General features: G+C 54.9%; 1 protein-coding gene across 1 annotated transcript; it reads right to left on the minus strand.

The window, feature by feature from the left end:
• Positions 1–5,666: 5,666 nt before the first annotated feature.
• Positions 5,667–26,029, minus strand: LOC145721191 (E3 ubiquitin-protein ligase UBR4-like). The gene is made up of 13 exons (XM_081817614.1): positions 25,996–26,029; positions 25,064–25,254; positions 24,448–24,621; positions 23,975–24,074; positions 19,620–19,838; positions 18,623–18,736; positions 17,529–17,671; positions 16,982–17,107; positions 15,528–15,722; positions 12,548–12,772; positions 9,353–9,443; positions 8,523–8,685; positions 5,667–6,054 (listed from the first exon to the last, which is right to left on the minus strand). Exons 2-13 carry the CDS (start codon positions 25,213–25,215, stop codon positions 5,990–5,992), a joined length of 1,767 nt encoding a protein of 588 aa, XP_081673740.1. The 5' UTR covers positions 25,216–25,254; positions 25,996–26,029; the 3' UTR covers positions 5,667–5,989.
• Between the last annotated feature and the right edge of the window lie 6 nt (positions 26,030–26,035).

Consider the following 26,035-nt stretch of genomic DNA (forward strand, 5'->3'; position numbering starts at 1 on the left):
CCCCACCAAACAAAAGCTACCTCCTCATGGCCCTGTTTGCCCTGGCATTAGGGCCAACGGGGCCCACAGATCTGCCCTGTCATCCCAGCCAGGAGCGTGTTCCCAGGGCCTTGCATCCCGTCTGTCCCGCCCTCGGCATGGTTCCTAGCACACGGCCGCCCCATCTGCCTGTGGGCACTTGGCTGGGCCCTGGCTCCCAGAGCTGTGCCTTGTGTGGGGAGCTGGGTGGATCTGACCAGATCCATGCCCAGACCAGATGGGGAGCAGGACCAGGTGAATGAGCAGGGCTCCGGCTGGCTGGACGGCGGCAGCATCCCCCTTAGGGGCCGTGCAGCCTTGGGCAAGTGAATTCACCTGAGTGAAACAGGAAGAACAATAGTAACCGAGGTCAAGATCATGTCTGACACAGTGCTTAGCCCGGAGCAGATGCCCAGAAAATAGGAGTATGGTGGGGTCCCCAAATATCTAAATTTGTGAACAGCCTGATAGGGATCCAGCAGGAGGCCTCCTGTGAAGACCGAGCAGGCTAGGGGACAGTTGAGGCAGATGGGGTGACAAGGACACTGGGCAAAGGTGGTAGAGGGACCTGAAGGACAGAGCCCAAAGAGCAACCAGTGAGATCCTCGAGTCCCATCTCCTTGAATCCTGCCCACACCCAGAGTGCCGGGCCCTGGGATGGGAGTTCTGGGCCCACTGGCTGATTGCTCTGTGAGCTGGTCACCCCAGGCTAACTTTGGTCCTGTCCCAGCCCCCTGGCCTCGCCCAGCTGTTTTCTTGCTTGGTATGTCCCAGGCACTCATCTCTCCGGCTCCCGAGGGGCCAGGCCAACCCCCTACCTGACCTCAGGCGGAAGCATGGGGCCCGTTCCAGATGCTGAAATTCATGGGCTCTGCACCCCACTGGCCACTTTCTCTTCCCAAAGAGAACGCCCCCTCCTCCGAGCCCATCACCAGTGCCTCTTTCTTGTTGTCAGCCAATATGTGGAAACCATTCTTCAGGCACTCGGGGTGACAGGCCAGGAGTCGTCCCTGAGCCTAAATGCCCCACACCCTGTTGGCCTGGGATGTGGGCCTCAGGCAAGCTCCTCTTCCACTCTGTGCCCCCGAAGCTGGCAAAGGGGCACAGGTGAGAGGTAGGAGGATGCCAGCCCTGACCGACGGCGGCCGGGCACAGCCCAGGGGTCCTCGGGGTGGGGAGGCAATGCAGAGGGCAGGCGCCTCCCCTCACTGCTGCGCCCCTGTGCCCCGCACCTGGCCAGGCCTTGCCCAGCCGCTCCAGGCTTCAGGGAGGCCAAAGTGGGCGAGCTGGCAGCCCATGAGGCTCCAAGATCCGGCAACAGACAAGGCCAGGCAGGAAAGGGAGCAGCGCCCGGGGCAGGGACTGCAGAGCAGCAGAAGCAAACAGGAGTCACCAAAGCAACGGGCTCTGGTGCAGCTGTGGGGCTGGTGGGCATGTGCCCACGCGTGCATGCATGTCCGGGCTCAGCATCCGCCCTGGCAGCCGAGACACGAGGCAGGCAGCCTCCCAAGGGCCCCTGATCTCGGCCGTCTGCGATCCCCTGACGATCAGCTAAGGGGACCTGTGCCTGGGCCGTGCTCAGTTCTAGGACCTTCCACGGCACCACTTGACTTGCCGCTCACTCTCTGAGAGGACGCTACCCGGCGCACAGCAGAGCTGGGCCCTCTCCGAGCCCCGGCGCTTCCCCACGACACCACACGGCCCACAACGGACGGAGAGAGGAGAACAGCACGACGACCACCGAGGTCGCGTGACAGATTGCTTCGGTCTTGGGAAAGGCTCTCTTTCTAGCTGCCCGTGCCGGCAAAGACCCCTGAGGGTATCCCCCCGGCCTCGGGGACAGGAGGGAGCAAGCCAGGTCCCACCCCCCGAGCCTCCCTCTACACCCTCATCCTCCTCAGAGCCGCCCCCCAGCATTAGCACTCCCAGCTCTCTCCACGCCAGCAACGCTCTCTTTGGCGAAGGCTCGACGGAGGCGCTACAGGCGAAGCACCCGGTTCTCACGGGCACTTGGGCAAGGCTGGTCTTCATCCTCTTTCTTGTCCAGAGGCCGCCCTGCTCCCTCCGCTGCATCTGAGCCTTGACAGACCAGTCTTGAGGCAGAAAGAGGGTCGAAGTGGCCTAGAGAAGCTGGAGGAGTCGGTCCTGGCCTTGTCCCCCATCTGCCGTCCTCTCGGTGCCGCTGGGATGGTGAGGGACAGCAAGCGCACAGCAGGGGCAAGGGTGTGGAGTGGCAGCAGGGGGGCGGCAGGAGGGCGGGCTGGGGGGCGGAGCCGAGGCTCCGCCGTAGAGGTGAACGGGCGAACCGGAGTCTGAGTAAGGCAGTGTCGGCCTGAACTAAGCGGACTGCACGGGGCGGAGGGGAAGCAGGGAGAGCTGTGAGGAGGCTCCTGAGTCAAGGGTGCAGCTGTGGTGACAGGTGGCCGGGGGGTGACAGAGAACACTGTATTTTGAAACCAGAAAGCAGAGTGAATCTCCCTATCAGGCTGGTCCGCGGTCCCCAAAAGGGCCCGCCAGGCCAACGCAGCAGGGACTTCCGGGAGCCAGACAGACCCAGTGCCCTGCTGGGGTTGGCCCGTTACAAGCGGGCGTGAGGACATGGCGTGGGTGGGCTAGAGGGGGGAGCACGCTGACCCAGTCACCCCATGATCGCCCTGCGTGGTGGCCACAGCCCCGCACCGCCACCCGCCCGCTCACCTTCACCCGCTCCTACCTAGCACCCCTCACGGGAACCTGGGCTCTATGAGGACAGAGACGACACACCGTCACGCCCTCAGCACATGCCTGGTGCCAAGTGGACATAAAGACTCGGGTGCACAAGTTAAGTAAGGGAGTGGGGACATCTCTGGAGTCCCACCCCCGGCAGGCAAGACACTCCCTCTGGGGGCTGTCACCTCAAGTGCAAGGTGGGTTAACACGTAACCTGCAGGGTCCATGTGGGAACTACGTGCAAAGGACCTGGCCCAGGCCCTGGTTCTCAGCAAACATAACTGGGGGCAGAGGAGGGGGCCTCGGGAAGAAGGGGCCACCCAGCCTCCCACATAGCCCGTAACAGAGAACTGAACTCGGAAAGCCCGCCGCCAGGAGAGACGCGACAGACTGAGGACGTCAGAGCTAATTTAGCCATTTCAGGAGGGACATGCTGACTTCCCTTCTCCAGCTTTGTTGCTGAACACAGATGAGGGGCTGACCACCACAGCCATGACCCCGCACTGCCAGTCCGGAACCGTCTGAATCCCCCGACCAGGGTTGCCTGCTGAGGAAGACGGGGCCCAAGAAGCAAGAAGCCCAGAAGACAGCTCGGGGCAGGAAGGGACAAAGTGGCTTTCTGCCTGGGATCCCTCGACACTAGGGTCAGGAGACAAGGGCTCAGGGAGGCAGAGTGCTCCCCCTGGACCAGCTTACGCTCCCGCCTGAGCTCTGCTGAAGGCGCCACCCAGGGACTGTCGCAGGCCTGTGCAGGCCCCACGCCACCAGCCCATCTGGGACCGCGGCAGTCACCGCGAAGTGGCCCAGGCAGACCCCGGGAAAGCTGTGGTGGTGAAAGCAAGAGGCTGAGGCGTTTGGGCTGGAGCCAGAATTCCCCGAGGCCTCTGCAAGAAATACAAACATGAAGGGCAGAGAAAAATAAACCAACACCTTGCAAGGAGCTTTGGCAACTCCAGCTCTGCAGTCCAAAGGAACAGGCTGTGGATAAGCTTTTGCAAGCGCCCTGTCAACACTCACGATGCCCTGAGGTGTCACTGAAGGTGGCTCAGCCTCCAACGATGCCGAAACAGCAGGCCCGACACCTGGTAAGCAGGGGTCATCCCGACTGTCTACACAGGCCCCTTCCCCACTCTCCTGGCTTTGCTGTCCCCGATGAAGCCATTCCAGTCTCTCCCTGCTGGGATGTTACGGAACAGCAATCCTGCACACGAGCGTGTACCTGGAACGGGCCCTCAGAGACCACCGGCCAGTGGGAGGCGAGGGGCGAGAGTGGGCGTGAGCTTGCGGCGGTCAGTGTGAGAAGCCTGTGTCCCTGAGACCAAGGTCCTTCATCCTCCTCCACTAGACACACTTGGACCTCAGCTGAGACCCGGAGCTTTGCTAAAGAAAAAGGCAAAATCACATAGACTGAAAATGAATTCATTAGTAAGAGCAGCCATTTCCTTACTACGTGGCAACAGAGAGAGAAGCCCACGGACCCCCGCAGTTGCCAACGGTCCCATCTTACGCGTGAGGCTGTGGAGACACGCGAGGTGGTCGAGCCGGCATCTGAGCAAAGGAGGGAGAGCCCCTCCCCAGAGTCCGTCGGTGCCCCAGAAAGCCCCTCGCCCAGCCCCAACACTGACGTGCACTCGTGCACTCGGGCACACACGCTCTCGCCTGCCGGGGCACCAGCTGGGCTCTTGCCACCAATCGCCTTTGTCTCTCTGGCCAAGGCCCAAGCAGGACACTTCCGCCTGCCTGTGGCCATCTGGTCAGGGGCTCTGAGGGAGGGACACCGAGGCCTCCTGGACATGCAGGTCTTCTAAAGGGGCCCAGAGGGACCTCTCGTCCCGGACGGTCCGGCCTAAGGAATGAGCCACACAAGCTGGGCATCGAGAAAGAGGTGGCGTTTTCGGAGGAGCAATTGGCAGAGCGGCGCGCAGGGAACAAAAGACGGCCACAAGCAAGCTCCTCCTCCCCGTGAGGCCATGTCTGGCACAGCCTTGCCCTACAATCTGGGGAGAGGCCCTTGCGGGTCTTGCTGCCTCGCTAGCCACAGGGCCACCGCCCACGAGCACGGGAAAGGGGCCCGCAAGGCCCCCAGAGGCAGCTGCCACGGTGGTGCGGGGCACAGACCTGCCGGCGACGCCTGATCCCAGGCCCTTTCCTGCACGGCTGCTGGGAAGACTGGAAGCGCGCGCACACGCACACACAGGAACATGCACACACGTTCTCTCGCTCTCTGGAGCCCGGCAGAGGGCGGCTCAGGAAAGGGCAGCTACTCGCTATTCCGGGGCTCAGATGGCCCCGGGCCCTCTCCTAACACGGTGACCCTGGAGCAAAGTCGCCAGAGGCTGTCTGACACACAGCGAGCAGGAACGCCAGGCACCCTCACTCTGTCGCGCCTGCCTCCAGCCGGGGACTGGCCGGGGACTGCAGTCATCGGCTCTGCGAGTCTCTGGGTTCCAGCTCTTTTTTTTTTTAGTAATTTTTTTTTTTTAAGATTTTTTTTTTTTTATTCATTTGAGACACAGAGATACAGAGAGAAAGAGAGAGAGAGAGGGAGAGAGCATGAGCAGGGAGAGAGGCAGAGGGAGAGGGAGAAGCAGGCTCCCCGCCGAGCAGGGAGCCCGATGCGGGACTCCAGGATCATGACCTGAGCCGAAGGCAGACGCTTAACCATCTAAGCCACCCAGGCGCCCCTGGGTTCCAGCTCTTAAGGCCAAAAAACTAAGAGAGGCCAAGCGGTCTGTTTTAGGAAAGCTCAAGCTCCTCAAACGCGTTGCCCCAGCTTGCCGGCCGAGAGCAGACAGGCTCCATCTGGTACCGACAAGAACGGCGACTCGGATACGTGAGTCTTCCTGTGCTCGCGCCAGAAAGGGCCGCGCGGCCAAGGACGGCCAAGGACAGCGTCTGGCCAGGGGCACCGAGGGTGGGTTTAAGCAGCAGGCAACACCTTCTCTTTCAATGTGTACTCAGTCATTCGTTTATTTCTCAAGATGTGCACACTGTTGAGTCGGCCAGGATAGCTCGTGGCTCCTAGGTATGTACAGGTCCTTCCGTGGCTTGGGTTACAGACAACTTCATAGCTAGTGCACCACACACAAGATAAAACAGGAAGCCTAAAAACCCCAAGCCACTCCAAGAAGACATGAGGGGGGAGGGAAGAGTGATGCCGCAGCGTCCCGTGTGGAGGGAGTCAATGCACAGGAGGGAAGAACACGGAGGATGGAAGGCAAGCTAGCTTCGGTCTCTGCCAACGGCAGCTTCCGTGTGCTGTTCAGGGGACTGAGTTCAACAGGTCCTTCAGGAAGCTCTCGGGATCGGTGACTTCTGACAACAGGCCTGGAAAACAGGGGCGGGCAGAGGTCCTTAGGCACGGGCATGCACAGCCCCTAGCCCCAGAGTCACGGCTGCCCCATCTGCGCAGAGAACACGGTATGCCCCGACAAGCTCCGACATGGCCGCCCCCTGGGGCGACAGTCACCGAGCAAGCACTCTCGTTCTGTCAGAGGACTTAGCTGCATTCCAGAACTGGGCGCTACTGTGTGTTTAAAGGCGTTAACATGGCAGAGGCCGACCCTTCGGCCGCCTGGGGCAGAGGTCCTAACCCAGGTCCATGGACCACCGCAAGGGGGGGCCTCCAGTCTGCTGACACTGAGTGCGAAGTGGAGGGGTCTCCTGAGGGGGAGTCCACGGCATTCAGCCTATTCTTGGAGGAGCCAGGGCCAAGGAAAAGCTAATACCAACGGCCCCAAGGGCTGGAAGGAAGAGAGCAGGGTACTAGGTCCCCGGGCTCAGCTGGACTTCATTCCAACCACTAGTCCCAGGGCGTCGAGTGAGCTGTCAAAGCTCAGGACTCTGCTTCCACAACTATCGAATGGGGACAGGAACATGTCCTGGTTCGATCAGTGTGGGGATTAAATGAGGCCAGTGCACGGAAGGAGCTCAGTGGCCACTGTGGTCCCCGCCCCTCCCTCACCAAGCAGGGCGCTCCCACCTCACAGCCGTGAGTGGTTAAGCCCGAGGCCTGGTGCCATCCGCTCTGAGTCCTCCCCCAGCATCCGCGCCAGTGGGGGGAAGGCTGCGCCCATCACCCATGCTGGCTTTGGAAGGTGTTTTTGCCCTTGCACTTCAGTAGGGTGTGTCTGATGCTCTGAAATTTTCTACCAGTTTAAACAAAGTAATAAAATCATGTTGTAAAAACTGGACCCCGGAGTGAAGCCACAGGGGCTCCCCGCCCGTCAGGCTCCCGCTCTCCCCGGCTTCAGGCCGGGGGCGCTGCCACCAGCTGCAGGGCGGCCGGGAAGCCCCGAACCAAGATGGACACCTTCCTCCCCTGACACCTCTTCCTCTCTTACTCAGACTCTTCCGTTCCCACTCACAGCCCAGGTTCAGACACCCCCAGAGCCCTGGTGACAGGCAGAGCGTGGCACTGAGGACATACGTACACGGGCCACCTGCTCTTAGGCAGGGACCATTCCTGGGGAGAGGCGTCAAGGCTAACAGTTAAGACACTGAGCTGAGCAGAGCCAACACAGGCCCATGACCTGCTCAGCTTCCACCAAGGCCACCTGAAAGCACAGCCAACCTGGAAGTCCCAGCGCATGTGGGGAACACTCCGTCAGGTGGCGCTGAGCTGGGAGGAAAGCGGAATTCCCAAGGAGCATGGCTCCAGACCTCTGAGAGTAGGGTTCCCAGGGGACAGGAGATGGGAAAATGCCTGTGGAGGCTTACTCTTGACAGCAGGATGTGAGGAGAATTTTTCCTGGCTTCTTCACCCTTCACAAAAAGCAGGAGTGGGGCAGGTCCCGTCTGCTCGGCCTTGGCTCTGGCACCGCCCCACGCCCACCCCGCAGGCCGGCAGCGACCAGGCTCTGATGCACCAGCCACCCGCAGCCTGACGGGGCCCTCACGTTTGTAACCTGCGTGCATTTTCCCAACCACCTCCCGGGCTGTCAGCGGGGCTTGCTGATGAGATGTGAGCAAACTCTAACATGTTTGCAAGGAGGATGACCAATTTGTTGTACACAGCATCTGTTGCCGGGAGAGAACTAGGAACTTCCTTCTCACCAGCTGTGGGATGAGGGACTGTCCAAGGGTGTCCAAGATGCTCTTTGCTCTGTTTTCATATTTACCACTTATTTTTAGAATCAGAGTTGAACTCTTCCCCATTTCCCCAGGGTAGCTGTGACATAAAAAGTCTCAGTCCCCAGGCGCCTGGGTGGCTCAGTTGGTTAAGCGACTGCCTTCAGCTCAGGTCATGATCCCAGGATCCTGGGATCGAGTCCCACATCGGGCTCCCAGCTCAGTGGGGAGTCTGCTTCTCCCTCTGACCCTCTCCTCTCTCATGCTGTTTCTCTCTCGCTCGCTCTCTAATAAATAAATAAATAAAATCTAAAAAAAAAAAAAAAAAGTCTCAGTCCCCAAGAGGCAGAAAGAAGGCAGGTCAGCTCCACGTGAATTCTCTGAACTATCATAAAAAGTCAGGAATTTAAAAGAGGCTCTACCCATTTCTCAGGTATGCCCCCACAGGAAACACCTAATCTCCACAGCCTCAGTTACCCCATCTGTGAAGCGGGGGTAACCAGAGTACCCACCTCAAACATGTGAGCAGCACAGGGCCTGGGATGCAGGAAGTCCCCGCATGTCCCAGCTGCTGTGCTTACTACCAGGGACCTGCTGTTTACATCTCTCTCCCAGACCTTGCTCATGTGTCTGCTGCTGTGAAGATGAAAGCTAAGACCGGCCCCACTAAGATCACATGGGTTCCGCTGGAGAAGATCTTTGAGAGATAAAACCCTGACACTGACCAGCCGCATCGAGGAACTCCGAGAAGGTCTCCACTGGCATGAACTCCTCCTGGAAGGTCTTCAGGGCTTTGTCAGCAGCTTCATAGATGGGCATGTCATTGTGGCGGATGTATTCCGCTAGAGAGCAGGACCAGCCTCCCTCCGTGTTACTGGTAGGCACCTTCTACAAGAACCAACAGGAGACAGGCCCGGGGCTGGATTACTTAATGCCTCAAGTCAGTCAGGCTTGTCAATGCCAAAAAGCAGCCCTCCTCCCTCCCCCCACATTAAAGTTTCCCTGGAGGATGTGTTTTGCTTCTAGGAACAACAGAGTCTCGTGTCATTCCTCTGGCAGCCTCTTTATGATGCACCACGTGACGTGACCTCCAAGCTACAAGAGACCACTCTTCCTTCCTGCACAGGTCACATCGGCATTTCCCCAGGAAAGGCACACTCTCACCATGCTTCAGCTGAGCGGTCCCACTCAGACCATAAAAGGAACCACCCCCACACCCCAGGGTTCTCTCAAGGCAGAGGGCAGTGTCCCTGTGAGCCGGGCTGGCGTGAGTCACACTCACACGAGGCAATGCAGGAACCCAGACAGAGGGGACAAGAGCCAACAAGGGGGGCCTCGGAGGGAGGTGGGCCTGCAGCAGGCCTGAGACCGGGTGAGAGGAGCGGCCTTGGCTACAGTTGTACACCACACACGGAAGGCTGTAAGCCGGCGTGCAGATCCCTTCCACGGGAGGTGGCTCGTTCGCGGTGAGCGGCCGCGGAGCAGGCTCAGCTCCAGGAGCACAGAACTTTCACACGCTTGCAGAAACCAGCCGAGCTTCCAGTGGCTTCCCTACCTTAAACATGTTGTAAATGAGATCAACGAGGGCCCAAAAGAGAAGGGAAGAGCGGTAGGCAGAATAGTCCTTCACTGCCTTGTCTGTCAGCCTGGAAAAGAAAATCCGATTGCATGCCCATGAAGACCCGGGACTGATAAGCACAAGGACAGAGCAGAGCAGGACGGTAGCAAGGCCAGAATCACATTAATCTGTGCACCACTCCATTCCCTCCACCTGCCTATCTTGTCAGAAAAAAGCAGCTGTGGGCAAGAACCTCTGAAGCCTGGACAATGATCCATGAAATACTCATCCTTCGTACAGGTGAATCAAAGCCGGGTGGACGTAAGGTGCACGTGGCAACCCAAGACCACTGCCTTGAGGACACACCAAGGAGTCCCATGTGTCCCTGTGTTCAGCCCCCACACAAGCCCTTGGACTCGCTGGGACCTCATAAACGAAGCAGGAAACAAGGTTCTCCCTCAGTCCGGACATTCCCCCCAGGAGAATTTTCACAAACAGTCAGCAGACTCAAGCCAGCCAAACACAGGAATTTGGCAACCACGGGCTGTGTGAGAAAGACAGCGAGCTGTGGGGGGGAAACTGGTGCTGAACAAGAGTAATATCTAGGATGGAGGGTGCAACCGACACCTCCTAAATCCTGGGTAATCCTAGAGCTGCCACCACACCCCTCTGCCTCTGTCCAGGACCATCTCCACTTAACCCAGTAATTCAGTGCAGGATGAGAGGCCAGCAGGCCCTCAGAATGCTGGGGGCAGCCTGTGACACCGTCCCCTCTTGGCAGACACTGCTGGCCTCACGTGAGGAGCGATGACCCTAAATCACGGTGGTAAAGCCACTGTGAAATAGACAGCCCAGACCCCCCTCTGCACCGACAGTGAAAGATCCGTCCTAAGATTCGGCTTCTACCACCCAAAATCTACAGGAGGTTTTATTTGCACACTGCCCTCACATCTGCAGTAAGTAAACGCTAGATGAAACCTTGTCGTGGAAATCCTGTATCTTACCACACGCTGGAACAAAGCCCGTAACTAAAGGGACTAAAATTTAGTATTAAAGTGTATATATGTAAGAATCAGCAAAGTGAGACAGGCAGAGAGGTTATTTACCACAGAAGCCAAGACTATCCTGTACGGGCCTCAAGCAAAGGGACTGCTGAGCAGAGGATGGGCCATCTACCCCTACATCCAATAAATATAAATTCATTGAACAAAAGTAAAGTAAAACAATAACGAAGTGAGACAATTCTGTTTGCTACAATACTCTTCCTATTCCCTCCCTGCACCCCAGTGTCCTCCAAAGCACCCACTCTCTCCCCGGCCCTGCGTGGAGACTCTGCAGCCTTAGGCAGGCCTGGGGGTAAGGGAGGCACACAAGACACCAGATAAGGCTCTGATGGAAGCCTAGAAAGTCCCAGGCCTAACTACTGGCAAGTCCCTGGCAGAGAAACCCTTCTTCAGTTAAGAGATGCAGAAGGTCAGATTCTCTTGTGCAAATCCCTAGATTTTGTATCGGCTACTGCCTCCCACCCCATCATGGACTCGGGACAAAGTCTCCTGCCAGGGACACCACCCAACCTCCAGGATGACACCCTCTGAGCATCCCTCCAGCACAGTCTCTCCTTGGAGGGTGTCCCAAATACGGGGCTCACACCCGGCCCCTTCCCCGCTCGGGCCTCCACCCCACACCAGGTTTGGTGGCCGCTGTGCTGTGGTAAGCAGGAATCGTGAGTGACCTGCCCAACTTAATTATTTCAGGCTAATTAGCAGAGGTGACTAAACCGCCACAGAGAAAACAGCAGCTGGGAGCGAAGCCCACACGGTGTTCCTGCATCAAGCTGTGGCCCCACGGGCTTCTCCTGAACCACCTGGGACTGTGCCACGTTCTGGTCTCCCTGCTGAAAGCAGAAGAGCTCCCGTGCCTTCAGATTTCACACCTGCCACTGAGAGCCAGCGCCCCGCAAACAGCCACTTTCTGTGCCACGGAGACGGGCTGAGCCTGCCTTATCAACAACCTGGTATCTTCCAGATCTAACTTTTGATTTCTAGCAGCTAGTTCAGCATGAATGCTTTGAACTCTGGGAAACACTGGAAGGGAATAGGTCTGGAATTGGGGCAGGGGTGAGGCAGGAAGCTGACAAGACTCGTCCCCTCCTCCTCGACACAAAGCAGCTGGTACTGGTTGGACTCAACAGCAGAGCCCTGACCTGGTCTCTCTGAGGGTTGGAGGTGCCTGGGACCAGCAAGGAGGGCTAAATCAGAGCTGGTGGACACGAAAGTACCAGGTGTGCCAATCCAGGCAGAAGGCTCTTCCCCCCTGGTCTGTGCCCCCTTGGGTCTGTCATTGTCAGGGGCTGGTAACCTCCTCCTCCGCTCCCTTGTTGGCCTGCAAATGTGGAAATGTTCCCTCAGATCCGAGCAAAGGCAGACAGACGAGCACAGATCTTCCACTCCAGGGAAGCGGCAGAAGCAAGCTGAAAAACCTACAGCCTACTCTGGAGCCCAGGACACGCAGAGACTGTGCAGGGCCACCACAAGCCTAGAGTCATGCCCATGGAGTCCATGCAATGTGTGGAAATCCGCAGTCATCTCAAAGGGCTTCTTGTTGTTTATAGTTGTTTCTCTCAAGATGCCGCCCATCTGACCCAAATCACAGCACAAGGTCATGAAAACAAAGACACTTCCTTCCTGAAATGTCGTTCCTTCTTTGGGACATGTCCACATGAACAGAAGAAAGGCTCATGGAACATGGGGCAGACGGGATAGGAATGTGAGCAAGGAGAGAGATAATGAGCTTTTCGTGATCAGAAAAGAAAATCCCCAGTGCAGCCATGCGGAAGCCTTCCCAGTTAATGGCCAGCCCAGCAGGACTGGGAAAAGCCAGTTACCTGCCCTAGCTCCCTCCTGGCCCTAATTCTTCTCATCAGTAGTCTTGCCCTGTGCCTGGCTGGCTGCTTCTCTGAAATCTTCCACACACTGAAGCCTGGCTCCACCTTTCCAGTGGCTTAACACGAGACCCAGAGGTAGCCAGGCACCTGCCAGCCGCTGGGCCCAGCCTCTCAGCAGGGCAGACTTGAGATGAGAAAGGGCAGAAGGGACTGAGTTGAGCGAGCAGGCCCTCCCTTAGCACACATGGGGAATACACAAAGCAGACACCAGGCAGCCTGGAAGACGGTACCCCGAGGCAGAGACTGACCTGGTGGCCCCCCCTGGAGCCACTGCCCGGGCCTGAGAGGTCACCAGCAGCCTCCGCAGGATTTCCACACGTGTGGCTCTCCACTTCTCGGGGGGCAGGATGTGGAGGGCCAGGACTGTGAAATAGTGGGGCCCATCCACTTCAAAGGCACTCTCCACCCACTTCTCCTTGGGCTGCTCCAGAAAGCCCTGGAGGTTCTTCTCTTCTCGGGAAGTTGCTCGGGTTCTGGAACAAAAGGGTCATGATGAAACCAGGGTAGAAGGCACCAGCAGCAAGAGAGAAGGAGATCTGGTCAATTTCTCATCTTCTTTTAAGCTTCTGGAATGCTTAGATCATGGAGCACGGCCACCCACTCTTGACTACCCCTTCCACCCCCTCCCCGAGGGCTGCAGCTTCCCTTCTAAGCCCTTCTTGGTGGCATTTTCCTTGCCCCCACCCCACCCCCCATTCAGCTCTGACAACTTGCTGGCTCTTGAGCCGCCTGCATATGGCGGGCACACTCACAAATACTCCACCATCAGAGTGTCCTAACGACTCTGGAAGGTGACAGCTGGCACCTTTTTACCATGATAGCTGACGCCTAGAGAAGTGCAGTGACCTTCCCAAAGCCAGCAGGTCCGTAAGTGAGGGAGCCCAAGTGAGCCCAGATTCTGACTCTGTGAGCCAGCCCGTGTTCTCGCTTGGCCCACGCAGTCCTCACAGCTAGGTTGTCTGTGCTACGTCCACAGCGGTCCCCTCTCTGGGCGCTCCGTTTCTGTGTTTCCCTATGTGTCTGCGTCCCCTCCTCCATTACAACAGCTACTTCTGGGCAAGCACGGCTCCCTGTTCTCCCTCTTGCCTGAAGCGTGAGGACGTGATCATGAGCCTCACTACCAGGCACCACTCTGGGAGCATGAAATGGATCATCTCACCTAACCCTGACAACGGCCCTAGGACAGAGGTACTACCCCGATTCCACAGAAGGGGAAACAACAGAGAAGACGAATTTGCCCAAAGTCACGTACTGGGGAGTAGAAGAACTGGGCTTCGAACCCCAGCAGCCTGGATGCTGAGCTGGGCCTCCTCATTCTCAGTCCCCATGAACGCCCCCCGCCCCCCAAACCCCGGCCACCAGCTTCAGCAAGTGGCCACTGGAGACCTTCCTGATCACATACTCCTGACCCTATAGCCTGAATAGTGCTCTCACAACAAGGGCAATTGATGCCCTATCCTCATCCTGTGGGAGGAGAAGAGAACAGGACCCCAGTAGCCACGGGGATGGAGTCCCCAGGCCTGTAGACAGCACTGGCAGACAGCGGACCGTGGGAGGGGATGGTGTGAGGACACCCTGCTTCCTTCCGCTCCTGAAGAACAGACACGGATGACACAGATGGGACCTTCCCAACTTGACTTTCCAGAACGGGGAGTCAGAAGTGCTCTACCACTGCAGCACATGCCCAACTCTGCTCCACTTCAGGGCGACCTACCTGCCCGTGGACCAAATGTGCCACCCAGGCCCTGCTGTGACCACACTCACACCACAGTGGAGCGACCAGCTAAGTAAGGGCGCGGCCGGTGGCTGTGGGCAACAGTGCCTCCCCATGAAGCTTCCAGGTCAGCTTCTCACTGACCGAGAGCCACGGCACAGCGGACTCCCACCCTGACCAAGGGACTCGAGCAGGAGTTACTAGTACCGGGCACCTGGGAAATCCAGGGCCACCCGGAGTCGCTGGCTCCCTTCTGCTGCCTCTGCGCGGCTGCGTTTCCCCTGGAGTGGAACAAACCGCTCCGCCTCACAGCTGCCAAGAGACAGGTCTCCACAAAGCCAAGCGCTCTGTCAGAGGCCCACAAACACTGGTAATTAGCACCGCTCAGGGCTGCAGCGGTCTGGACAGTGGGAACATTGGTGCTGTCAATGATGTGCGGGTTTCTTCTGACGGTCTCCACGGCTTAGCAGATGATGTCACACACTGACAGAGACCTGCCCGTGCACGTTTTTAACAATGAGGGCTGCGGTCTGGAGGTCAGCCTTCTATCTCCCCGGGAAATGGGAGGGAAGGGGAAAACAACACTGTTGAAGACAGCAGACCAGAAAGGACAAGAGACAGATTGTCCTCCTGCCTCAACTGCCTGCAGCGGCCTCGGGAGGACTGCACACGGCCTTTCAACAGCCGGCCGGTTCCCTGCCCAACGCAAGTGTCAGACTCTTGTGGGAAAACAGGGCCTAAAGCACAAAACTGTGCAAACTAAGAGCTTAAGTATATTAAATCTCCTAATTTGCTTTTATAAACCTAGGCCGAAATGAATGAATACTATTCTCTACCCTAAGTGCTTCTCTAAAATTACACTTTTTGTTATCAGACTGACTACTCCATGCGGGACAGTTAAAATAAAAATACAAGCCCTCTCTCCTCCTGGCTATCAGCTGACTTTCTCAGATAATCTTCAACACTCCCTGCCCCTCAACTTGCCAGAAGCACTGTTCACTAGAAAGGAAACAGGGATGGCAAGTCCAGTCCTCCATTTATGAGAAGGGTCCCTGGTTCTGCCGCAGTCCCTGGTTGTGAAACCCTCTCCCGTTAACACCTTGTGCGCTTGACAGTGACTGTGTGCAGCTCTGACCCACGGCCTCCCCCATCCAAGAGCACCAAGTCCCACGAGGAGTGGAGGCTATGTGGCAGTGGAAGCTAAGGAGGTCCTTTGGTGGTCTGGCCTCGACCACTTCCTGCTCCCCTCTGGGCTGAGAGTGAGTCCAAGGACACAGCCGTCGGCTGCCCACGGCGGGGGATGGAACTGTTCTGGAAAGGAAGTCACCTTTATCACCTTATTCTGTGGGACTCCAAAAAGCCACAGATGAACATGCGTGCTTCAGCAAAGGCTACCTTAGGTCAGCCCTATGTTCCCGAACAAACGCAGGCAGACATGAGAAAACTGAGACCACGTTGGGCAGAGGGGCACAGGGGGGCGGCTGGACGCTGCCCAGCGGGGCTGAGATACTGACGTGTTCAGGACGTAAAGCACAGTGTGAATGATGTACGGGATCAGGTGGATGTTGCTCTCCCGACCGCCCCCGCCAGTGTCAGCGCTGAATGACTGCTCCATGGCGAAGCGCAGGAAGAGCAGCTTGATGTCGTGGATGTTGAGCTGGTACGTGGGCTCCCGCTGGCCCGTACATTCCTGGAGGTAAGTGTTGTGCCTGGGGAGCAGGAGAACAAAGGCCGTGAGCAAAGCAAGTTCCCTGGGGACAGCCCGGCTTGGAAGGCAGAGCCCCCTCGGCTGGCATGGCCCGATGGTGGAAAAGGCCCCATAGGCAGACAGAGGAGTGAAGGGCCGAGCTGAGGACGGCCATGGGCGCCTGCATGAAGATGGGAACAGGGGACATTTCCATTTCTGCTGGGATGGAACGAGATGCTCTCCAAGCTCTGAGGTGAACTTGCCAGTTTTAGGGGGCCCACTTCCTGATGGACAAATGTCACAGAACGTATCGTGGCCAAATCTGGAAGTACATCTTGGAAGAAGAAATGTGGAAGGTATTCATTCTGACATGGTGATCCGTAAGAATCTTTTCAACCGCCAAATGAAAGGTATTTTTCTACATCAATATATGCCACCATCAGTCTGGGCTCTGCCTGACTGTGCGACCTCAGGTAATTTACTCGACCTCTCTGTGCCTCAACTTCTTCATCTGGAGAATGTGTGTAGTAACAGCACATGTAAGCATCTCAATACATTGTCCATCATCATTACTGCCAGGTACCTTTCCATCCCTGAGCCGCCTTTTTTTTTGAAGATTTTATTTATCTGTCAGAAAGAAAGAGGGAGGGAGAAGCGCACAAGCAGGGGGAGCAGCAGGCAGAGGGAGAAGCAGGCTCCCTGCTGAGCAGGGAGCCTGATGTAGGACTCGATCCCAGGACCCTGGGATCATAACCTGAGCCAAAGGCAGACGCTTAACCGACTGAGCCACCCAGGTGTCCCAACCCTGAGCCTTCTAATAGGACACGGGGTGGGGAACCACTGCCCAAAGCACCGGCAAGAGTGGGGACCTCATCAACTCTACTCTGGATTTGAGGACGAGGGATGCTTGAAAGGAGCCTGATATTCCCCATGCCACTGAGCTATTTGTGTTATTTAAACCTCAGAGGCACACACTGCAGAAGAGAAATCTGGGAAATGTTGACTTTGAGGACACAGTCAGGGTCCTGTGTCTTATGCTCTGAGATCAACAAGGGAGAAGAGGGAGCGAATAACCAGAAGTTCCACATGATGCACCAGACACTCAGGGTGCTGGTTTCTCGCAGCCGAATTCCTCCCTCTTCCAGACGCAGCTTCCTTGACAGCACGCAGAGACCAGGGTTCCCAAGGACAGTGACAGGCCTCCAGACTGAGCTGATCACTGATATCCCCCCCTTCTCCTCGCAACCCCCTTTTCTGCCCTGCACACCGCTCAACACTCACCTTGCCAAGCAGGTGGCAAAAGCTGATTCAGGGACGTGGGGCCCCCAGACTGGAAGGAGCCCATTGCACTTAGTGTTGGCGTTCTGAAGGGCAGCACTTTCCCACTCTTCCCGGCCACGAGCCAGCCTGGATTGGGACGAGAGCAGGGACAAGTGACCGTTGGAACTGATTTGGCAACCGGGCACCTAGACGAGTGGGGGTGGAGAAGGGTTTGCTAATACTAAGGAAAGACGTTAGCCCATGCACCTGACTCGAGAGAGAATTAGCCCTCTCTATTACAGTATGGTAAATGCCAGCTTCGCTGCTTCAGGGAAGCAAGGCTGCTTTCTCCAGCCTTAGGCCAAAAGCCAAGTGGATTTTCCTAGTCATATGGCACAAGTGGCTCTTGGGTTTAAGGCAAGACACCCTACTCCCCTGAGACGAAACCCTCAGTCGGCATCTACCCCCTCCCAGTACAGGGTCCTGGGCAAGCTGCCCCCCCTCTGAAGCGACACAGGCCCGGACGGAAGCACCTGAGGAAGCAGCCTACGGAGGAGCCCAGGCCTACCTGACAGCAGCCAGGTGACAATCATAGTGCACGATGTTGAAGTGGGACACGGTGCTGTAGCCCTGCTGTTTCCGGGGCTTGTTCTCCATCTCTTCCAAGGCTACCCGCTTGGTGAAGGTATAAATGCCCAGGACTTTTGTGGGCTGCAAAGACACCAGAAAAGGAGGAGGTGAGGTGAACCTCAAGGCAGGCTTTGGGAAGAGGCGAAGCAGAGGAGAGGGGACCGGCGGGCCTCCCCTCCCGGGAAGGAATGCACTCAGAGAGGGGGTGGTGGATCAGCACCTCGGTCTCTTGGTTAAGCACTTGGCTGGGCACAGCCCCAGGGAGATGAGGAACGTGGGGAGCAACCAAAATAAAGCAGATGCTGTGCAGACAGAAAAACAGAAATGGAAGCCTACACTGTCACCCTTTTTTTGCTGCTTTATTTATCTGAAAAGGAAGAAGAAAGTGCCTTCCGGGTAAGTCACTTGCTTTACAACACTTATCAGGCTGCTCCCAGGAGCCGGTGCCTTAGTAGGACTCACGAGGCTTGTGGCCCTTCAGCAGTGTGGACGCTAAGCAGGGCATTCAAGCTGGAAGGGAAGAGGACGCCTTGTAGGCCTTCAGGGGATCAAATGGGTCACTCGCTGCTCTGCTCCTTTCAGTCATAAATCTAGTTTGGTAGAGGTCCTGATCTTCCCCCAGGTATCCTGGTTAACAGCAGCACGGTGTATTTTTAAAAGCCCCAGGTCTGGAGTCAAAGAAGCCTGGGCTAGAATTCTGGCTCTGCCACATGACCCTTGTTTTCCCATCCATAATTTGGGGTTCTGTAGCTTTAGAAACAAAATTAGAGAAAGCTCTGGGCACTGGGACTAGTATACAGAAGGAATCCAGTGAGTGGTGGTGTCAAGGATGGTGGTAGTGGTGATGGTGATGGGGGTGGTGGTGGTGAAAACTAACGTTCAGAGCAGTCTGCCTTCCCCTCCCTTTAGAGAGGACAGCTGGCCCTGACACACCCCTCGACACCAGCCCATCCAAGAAGGAGAAGGCCTGCAGAAGGCCACCACTGGCGCAAGCGGCCAGGCTGCGCGTCAGGCCCAGGCCAAGCACTCTACCTGGAACTTGTACCCCTCCCTGCAGATGCAGCACGTGAGGCCCGGCTCCTCAATCAGCTCCTCCATCTGCTTCAAGAGCGCTGTCTTGGTCACGACCTGGCCCTTCTCATTTGTCTGCAGGGGAAACCCAAGTGGTATGTCAGAAGGTGAGTTCCACCCACCCCCCACCCTAGCGTGGGGATGCTGGGGAACAGGGCTGCCCGTCCACAGACACTAGACGGAGGATGCATGGAAAGGAAACCTCTTTAGGTGGCTTCCAATGAGGGTAAAGACCCAGATTCTTCTGCTTTCTCTTCCTGCAGGCTGCAATGCACCATCAGAAAAGCCCCCTTTCTTTGTGCCAGCACACTCCCCAGTCTCAGCTGCCAAGGGCTGTTGCATTAGGATTCACTTTACGGTTCGCGTGGGAGTTCTAAACTGCTGACACCCAAGCCTGTGCTCTGGAGAAGACACTCGTAGGACTATGGCTTCTTCCAACGTGCGGCAATAAGAGCAGACTATCACGTCCAACAGACATGGGTTCAAACTCTTGTCCACCTCTTACTAATCATGCACCTTGGCCTATTTCCTTTGCTTCTCAGCCTCTATTACTTCAACCAGAAAATGAGTATAGTAATATCACCCTCACAGAATCACATGAGGGCTTAAATAAAATCTTACGAGCAAGGTGCCTAAGCAGAGTGCCTGGCAAATAGTAAATCCTCCACGAGCAAGTGTTATCATTATCATCCCTACTTTTACTGTTTCCGTGAATCTGTTAAGTCATTTAGCCTCTGAGTCCCATCTGCGTAGCGGGACCATAGTCACAGCTCTGAGGGTTGTCAGGAAGATCACAGAAGGTAAAGCGCCTGGCACAGTGCCTGGCACACCTAGTTCCCTCCTCCTCCTCGCCAGCCTTCACCCCCACCATCCCCAGCCCAGCTCTGACCCGAAGCACAGCTATCTCCTCCTCAACAGCATAGACAAGAACGTGGAGACTCCCGGACAGTGGCTTTACCGTCATGCCCAGGGTGCCCAGAGCCTTCTGCCTCATTGCCATGGCCATGCGCTTCTTCTCAGCACGGGTCTCCCTACGGGCAGCATCGATCTTCTTGTTTACATCAGGGTGCTCCCGCAATGCCTCCAGCAGGTTCTCTGCCAGGGTCCCAATGCCCTCATCGCTGGACACCTGCTCCAGTTTATGTAGGTTTGTGATGGAGTCTGTTCCGATCAGAACCTACCAAGCAGAGACCAGAGACATACATGCTTCCAGTTAGGCGAATAAACATTCTATCTAGGAGCTTATAGGTTCAGAAAACTCAACAGACTCTACTCAATCTCATGCCATCTGTTCAGTTTCAATCAAATCCTTTGAATTTGTGTTTCAAAAATTTCAACAAATGGAGGAGGGCTTGACTCTGTCACTGACCTTTGACCAGTCACTCTGCTCTTTGGCTCCAGTACCCCTGTCTATAAAAGGGGAATAATGGGGATGCCTGGGTGGCTTGGTCGGTTAAGCGTCGCCTTTGGCTCAGGTCATGATCCTGGGGTCCTGGATCGAGCCCTGCATCGGGCTCCCTGCTCAATAGGGAGTCTGCTTCTCCCTCTCTCTCTGCCTCTCCTCTGGCTTGTCATCGCCCCCCCAGATAAATAAATAAAATCTTAAAAAAAATGTGGATAATGTCAGGGTTGCGGTGAAGATTAAAAATTAGTCACAAATAGGGACACCTGGGTGACTCAACTGGTTAAGTGTCTGCCTTCAGCTCAGGTCAGGACCCCAGGGTCCTGGGATCGAGTCCCTCACTGGGCTCCTTGCTCAGCGGGGAGTCTGCTTCTCCCTCTACCTGCTTCTCCCTCTGACAAATAAATAAATAAAATCTCAAAAAAAAAAAAAATAGGTATCACCCAGAAACCCCTGTGCTTGAGAAGGCTGGCAGTCACTACATGACAGCACCACATTGTCGACACGTGTGGGAGAACAGACACGGAAGGCAGGGCAGGTCTGACAATGCTCTCCAGGTGAGTGGAGAAGCACTGTACCACCAAAATCCCCCCACCCCCTGGCACAAGTGTATTAATGCTAATTACTACCGTACGTATTTGACAATAAATGGCAAACAATAAAACCAACTTGTAATGTGAAAGCCCAGCACTCAACTAAGATCACTCACCGGCTCATACACCTGCCCTCATAGCAGGTACACTTCCAAGCTGCACCTCAGCAAAACTACAGGTCATCTCACATCTCCTGATCATAAATGCTGAGCCCACAGTGCAACAGTCTACAGAACTACTGCGCAGATACGCCGACCTCCTCACGCTGGGTGGTAGCTGCATGCATGTGCGCACACACATCTGCAGGAAGCCATGCTTTAGGTGCTAGGGGTACAAAAACCCGACCCTCCTGAAGCTTACACTCTAACTGGGCAAGCAGACACATGTCAACAGTCTGACACAACGAGCCCTCCTGCACCTTGCTTCAAACCCCCTAGGTTTCCTTCAAGGGCACCACCACTCTCCTGTCGCCCAACCCAAAACTGAACAGAGTTCTTGACTCATTCAGCTTCTTCACCCCTCATGTGCAACCAATCTCCAAATCCCATTCATTCTGCCTCCCAGACCACTGCTGAACCCACCCACTGTCCACCTCACATGCTAGCTCAGCTGCCTTCACCTCTTACCTAGATTATGATAAGAGGCATCCAACCATCTCTACTAGTAATCTGTCCTCTCCCCTTCTTCCAGTTCATGGCCCACTCATGGCCCTCGGCAGAAAATGCATACTCCTCGGGCGCCTGGGTGGCTCAGTTGGTTAAGCGACTGCCTTCGGCTCAGGTCATGGTCCTGGAGTCCCGGGATCAAGTCCCACATCGGGCTCCCTGCTCAGCGGGGGGTCTGCTTCCCCCTCTGCCCTCTTCCCTCTCGTGCTCTCTGTCTCTCATTCTCTCTCTCTCAAATAAATAAATAAAATCTTTAAAAAAAAAAAAAAAATGCATACTCCTCTCTTTAGAGAATGTGCCCTGGATCGGGGTCAGCTCTCGCTCCACCTCCCCCCCACCCCCACCAATCCCCATGCCACTGCTCCCAACCCCTGAGCGCTTCTAGCATCCTTTGGTTCCTGAGCCTTAGCAGGTGCCATACTTTCTTCTAAAGCATCCTCCTTCCTTTGGCCCCTTTCACACTGCACTTATCACCTTCACACTACAATTACCGGGTACATGGCTGTATCTTCCACCAGAGAGTGAGCTCCCAGAATCACAAGCTGTGACCACCCTGGTCTCCAATGTCGCCTCAGCCTAGCACAGCTCAGGTACACAACAAGTGCTAAAAAAAAATGTGTTGCTAGGAAGTGAATGGTCACAAGTGTGAATGCTGAGTTCCTAACTAAATAAAGTCTTAGTCTAAAAAAAGTAATTTGACTTAGTGACTACAAAGAAGCCTGGAAATCAGCTGACCCAGGCTTGGCCATATCACAGCCCCACTCCTAGATTCACCCACATATAAAACAAATGTTACAGGAACACAGAAACTAATATACGTGAGGACTCCCATGTAAGAAAAATTATCTCCACAAAGGTGTGCTAATTATGACTATCCCCACTGAACTGAACAAAACTTTAAAACAAGAGAGACACAAGAATCCTATAGCCAAGCTACCCTACCCTACTTTTGGAATGAGCTATCAGAACGATCCCCAAAAGAGCACATAGGATTACATTCGATGCAGAACACCATACACAGAAAAAAAAAAAGACCCGAGGACTCTCAAAACTCAACATTAAAAAAAAATCCTATTAGAAAATGGGCAAAAGATACGCACAGGAAGGTCACTGAAGAAGACACACAGATGGAAAGCACACGGAAGGTGTACAGCACCGTTAACCGCTAAGGAAATACAAATTAAAATCGCAGAGAGGGGGCGCCTGGGTGGCTCAGTCGTTAAGCGTCTGTCTTCGGCTCAGGTCGTGATCCCAGGGTCCTGGGATCGAGCCCCGCATCGGGCTCCCTGCTCCGCGGGAAGCCTGCTTCTCCCTCTCCCACTCCCCCTGCTTGTGCTCTCTCTCTATGTCTCTCTGTCAAATAAATAAAATCTTTTTAAAAATTAATAAATAAATACAACACCATCAGCTATCAAAGTGGCTAGGTGCCACCAAATGCTGATGAGGATGCAGGGACAGTAGCTCACTCAACGCACTGCTGGTGAGAATATAAAATGGGGCAGCTACTCACTCTAGAAACCAGCTTTGCAGTTTCTAATAAAACTAAATCCACCACTACTGTATAACCCAGCAACTCCATGCCTAGGCATTTATCCCAGAGAAATGAAGATTTCTACACATACACAAAACAACTGCACATGAATGTTTATGGCAGTTTCATTTGTAACATCCAAAAACTGGAAACATTCCAGGTGTTAACGGGAGAATGGCGAGGTAGCCTGGGAACCCACACTATGGAACACTAGTGAGCAATAAAAAGGAACAGACTACCAATACACACAACCTGGATGAATCCCCAGAAAATGCTGCTGAGTGAAAAAAGCCAACCCGAAAGGCTACATGCTCTCTGATGCCACATGTAACATTCTTGAAGTGACAAGATTATAGCCACGGAGAGCAGATCAGGGGTTGCCAGGGGTTAGTGCCAGGGCGGATGAGAGTATACAAGGGAACAAGGGGAATCTCTGTGATGACAAAACTGTCATGAATCCTGACTATATCAGTGTCCATATCCCAACTATGATACTGTACGTGGTTTCGTATGATGTTACCGTCGAGAAATGGGTACATGAGATTTCTCCTTAACAAGTACAGGTAAACCTACAATTATCTCAAAGTGAAAAGTTTAATTTAGAAAAACTCTAGCCTGGCCACCTGTCTGGGCCAGTGAGGATTTGTGAGGGGTACCAGATACTCCAGATCAGGGATGAGCAGCAGAATGAAATGGTGGGTCTCTCTGAGGACAAAGTTTCCAGCTACCTAAAGCAGAGCAAGAAATGGTGGTGATGGTACTATTAATGTCCCAAATGACCCCAACGACGACAGCCAGAAATCAAAATTGTTTTACACTCTGGCCAGCCATACCTTCAGTTCAACTGCTGCTCAGAGGACCCACGAGATAATAAAGCTCCATGTAAGAATGTGTCGCGGGAGGAAGTCAGTCACTATACTTACTCCTCTCCACACAGAGCTGAACCACATGACCTCTGAGAGTGCCCTCTACTCCAGAGGTCTTACATGCTAGCGGAAGTCACATCCTGAGGCTAAGTTGGTTCTCTTCATTCAGCCACGGCAGACTAGAGCATGTGGTTCCTTCACCATACATGTCCTGCTTCCAGAGTAAGGTCCATAGGCATGCTGGCTACTCACTCACCTGGGTGGCAGGGTGCTGGACGGCCAGCCCCCGAAGAAGCCTCAAGATAAATGGCAGGGCTGGGCGAGATAAGAACTTTTTCCAGATGTCAGCATCCAGACTGCAAAGGAAAAGAAGCTGATTAGCAGGCCAGAGGAGCAAAGCCTATCTAGAAACCAGCTGTTGATTCTATTCTGGCTTGTTTAAACATGACCCTTCAAGAGAGCCATCAAGAATCACAAAGCATCACCTAGCTCAGCTAGGCAGCCAGACAGAAGTGAGTATTCTGAACAGAAACCAACAAGCTGCCTCCCGTTCCCAGCCCCAAAGGGCTCTGCGGTGGCTGCGTCGTCACCTTGATAGCTTCCGGAAGGGGAGGGAGACACTAAGGAGGGCCAAACGGGACTACGTGAAGCTTTAGGCCACAGCAATGAAGGAGAAAAGGAACCAGAAGAGGGAAGAAAAGCAGCCGCCCCAACACAACTGTTTCTTACTTCTTGGCGCTGGGAATGTGCTTTTTCATATAGTCCAGCGCACTCTGGGTGATTCCCTTCTGGAGAATCAGATCCTTTAGCTGATGCCCATTGCTGCTGTTCTTGATGCCGGCTGCGATCTTACAGAAGCAGTCCAGGAAGACCTTATCATCGCCGCTGTGGTCTTCATCATACCTGCAGCAGAGAGCAGAGCCCCAGGGTGTGAAGGAGAGGACACACATGTATCACGTTGTTCTCTCGGTTAACAATCTTCAACAGTCTACAAGATCAAGTCTAGACTTCTTGGCATGAAACGAGCCTGCTGATCTGGTTCCTGCCATTCCTCCTTACCTGCTACGTCCCCCAAACTCCCAACATTCTCTCACGTTTTCATGCTTTTCACACTTGACTCTCTCCATCTTGTCATGCCCCTGTCCCATCTCACCAGCCCCTTCACTCCCCCTGCCGAGCCAATGTAACACAGCATACTGACTCCCCACTTACAATGAACCCCTTAAAGGCCAGACACATACACGAAAATTTAACAGAAATTGTGGTTCTTCCCCTAAGTCTCACAGAACTAGCTCAGAGTATTGGTGAGGACCCTCACGTAGCCATCTGAAATCCAAGCACATACTTGTCAAAGTTACAGTATGGCTTGAACCGCTCCACCAAGATCTGCATTTTCTCCACCTCGCCAAAGGAAAGGTACGGGATGATGCGCAGCAGGCCCTGGAGCACGCTAGGGTTGGAGCGAACAAAGGTGCTGTTAATCTGGTCCAAGAGCATCACAAGCTGATCTTTGTCACCCGTCAGGAGGAGGTTGCCCTGCAGTAGAAAAAGAGGACAGAAGGCTCAGTAACTGGGTCAGGACTTTGGTCAGCCGATATCTGAACCCCAGATGTCACCCACTTCCATCAGAAGCAGCCCTAGAAAAACTGTCTCAGCACTTCCTGCAGAATAATGAACAGTGTGAGTTCCACCTGATACTAGTTTCTAAGTTTCTGTGTGACTCTGTTCATAGTGTCAGGTAGTTAAAATGTTAACACAAACTCCCCTCCCTGAAGAGAACGCAGGCTGCCTGATACTTGGTCACACCTCTAGCCAAAACATTGAGTACCAACAGGGACAGGAGGAGGCAAGGGTGCAATCAGTGGAGAGAAACTGAACCAGGGAGTTGGAGACCCAGGTTCTCGGCCTGATTCTGCCAGCAGCCAACTACGGAACACTGAACGGCTCCCTTTACTTCTCTGGGCTTGGAGTTCCCTCAAGTGGACAATGAGGGGCTGGGCTAAGGCCCTGCCTATCAGCTGGAACATGCCAGCATTCCATTAATGAGCAGCTTGTGAGTGAAAGAATATCCTCAGCAGCTTCGTTTCCTCCGAATCCACAGACTTCGGGCTTCAATGCCGTCATGTCACCATTAGCTGAGCTTTGTCATTTCTATGACCAAAACATGTTCAATCATTCTTGGTGGACACATCTGGACACACAAACAAGACTGCTGCTGGCAACAAGACACAGTATGTGCTCCCGGTGTCTGCAGATGGACAGACTGGCCCCACGCACCTTGTCCTCATTCAGGGGCTCAGCGTTGGATTCATCCAGA

The sequence above is a fragment of the Leptonychotes weddellii genome, chromosome 4 (assembly GCF_054177405.1).
Source record: "Leptonychotes weddellii isolate Sample4059 chromosome 4, ASM5417740v2, whole genome shotgun sequence".
Taxonomy (NCBI): Eukaryota; Metazoa; Chordata; class Mammalia; order Carnivora; family Phocidae; genus Leptonychotes; species Leptonychotes weddellii.

Bases quoted from the DNA above. Each gene is read 5' to 3' on its own strand.
- LOC145721191 (XM_081817614.1), bottom strand. From the start codon at position 25,215: ATGCTCTTGGACCAGATTAACAGCACCTTTGTTCGCTCCAACCCTAGC. The intron at 24,622-25,063 runs GTATGTGCTTGG...TCTCTGCTGCAG, and splicing joins CCATACTGTAACTTTGACAA to GTATGATGAAGACCACAGCG. The intron at 24,075-24,447 runs GTAAGAAACAGT...TTTCCTTTGCAG, and splicing joins CACATTCCCAGCGCCAAGAA to TCTGGATGCTGACATCTGGA.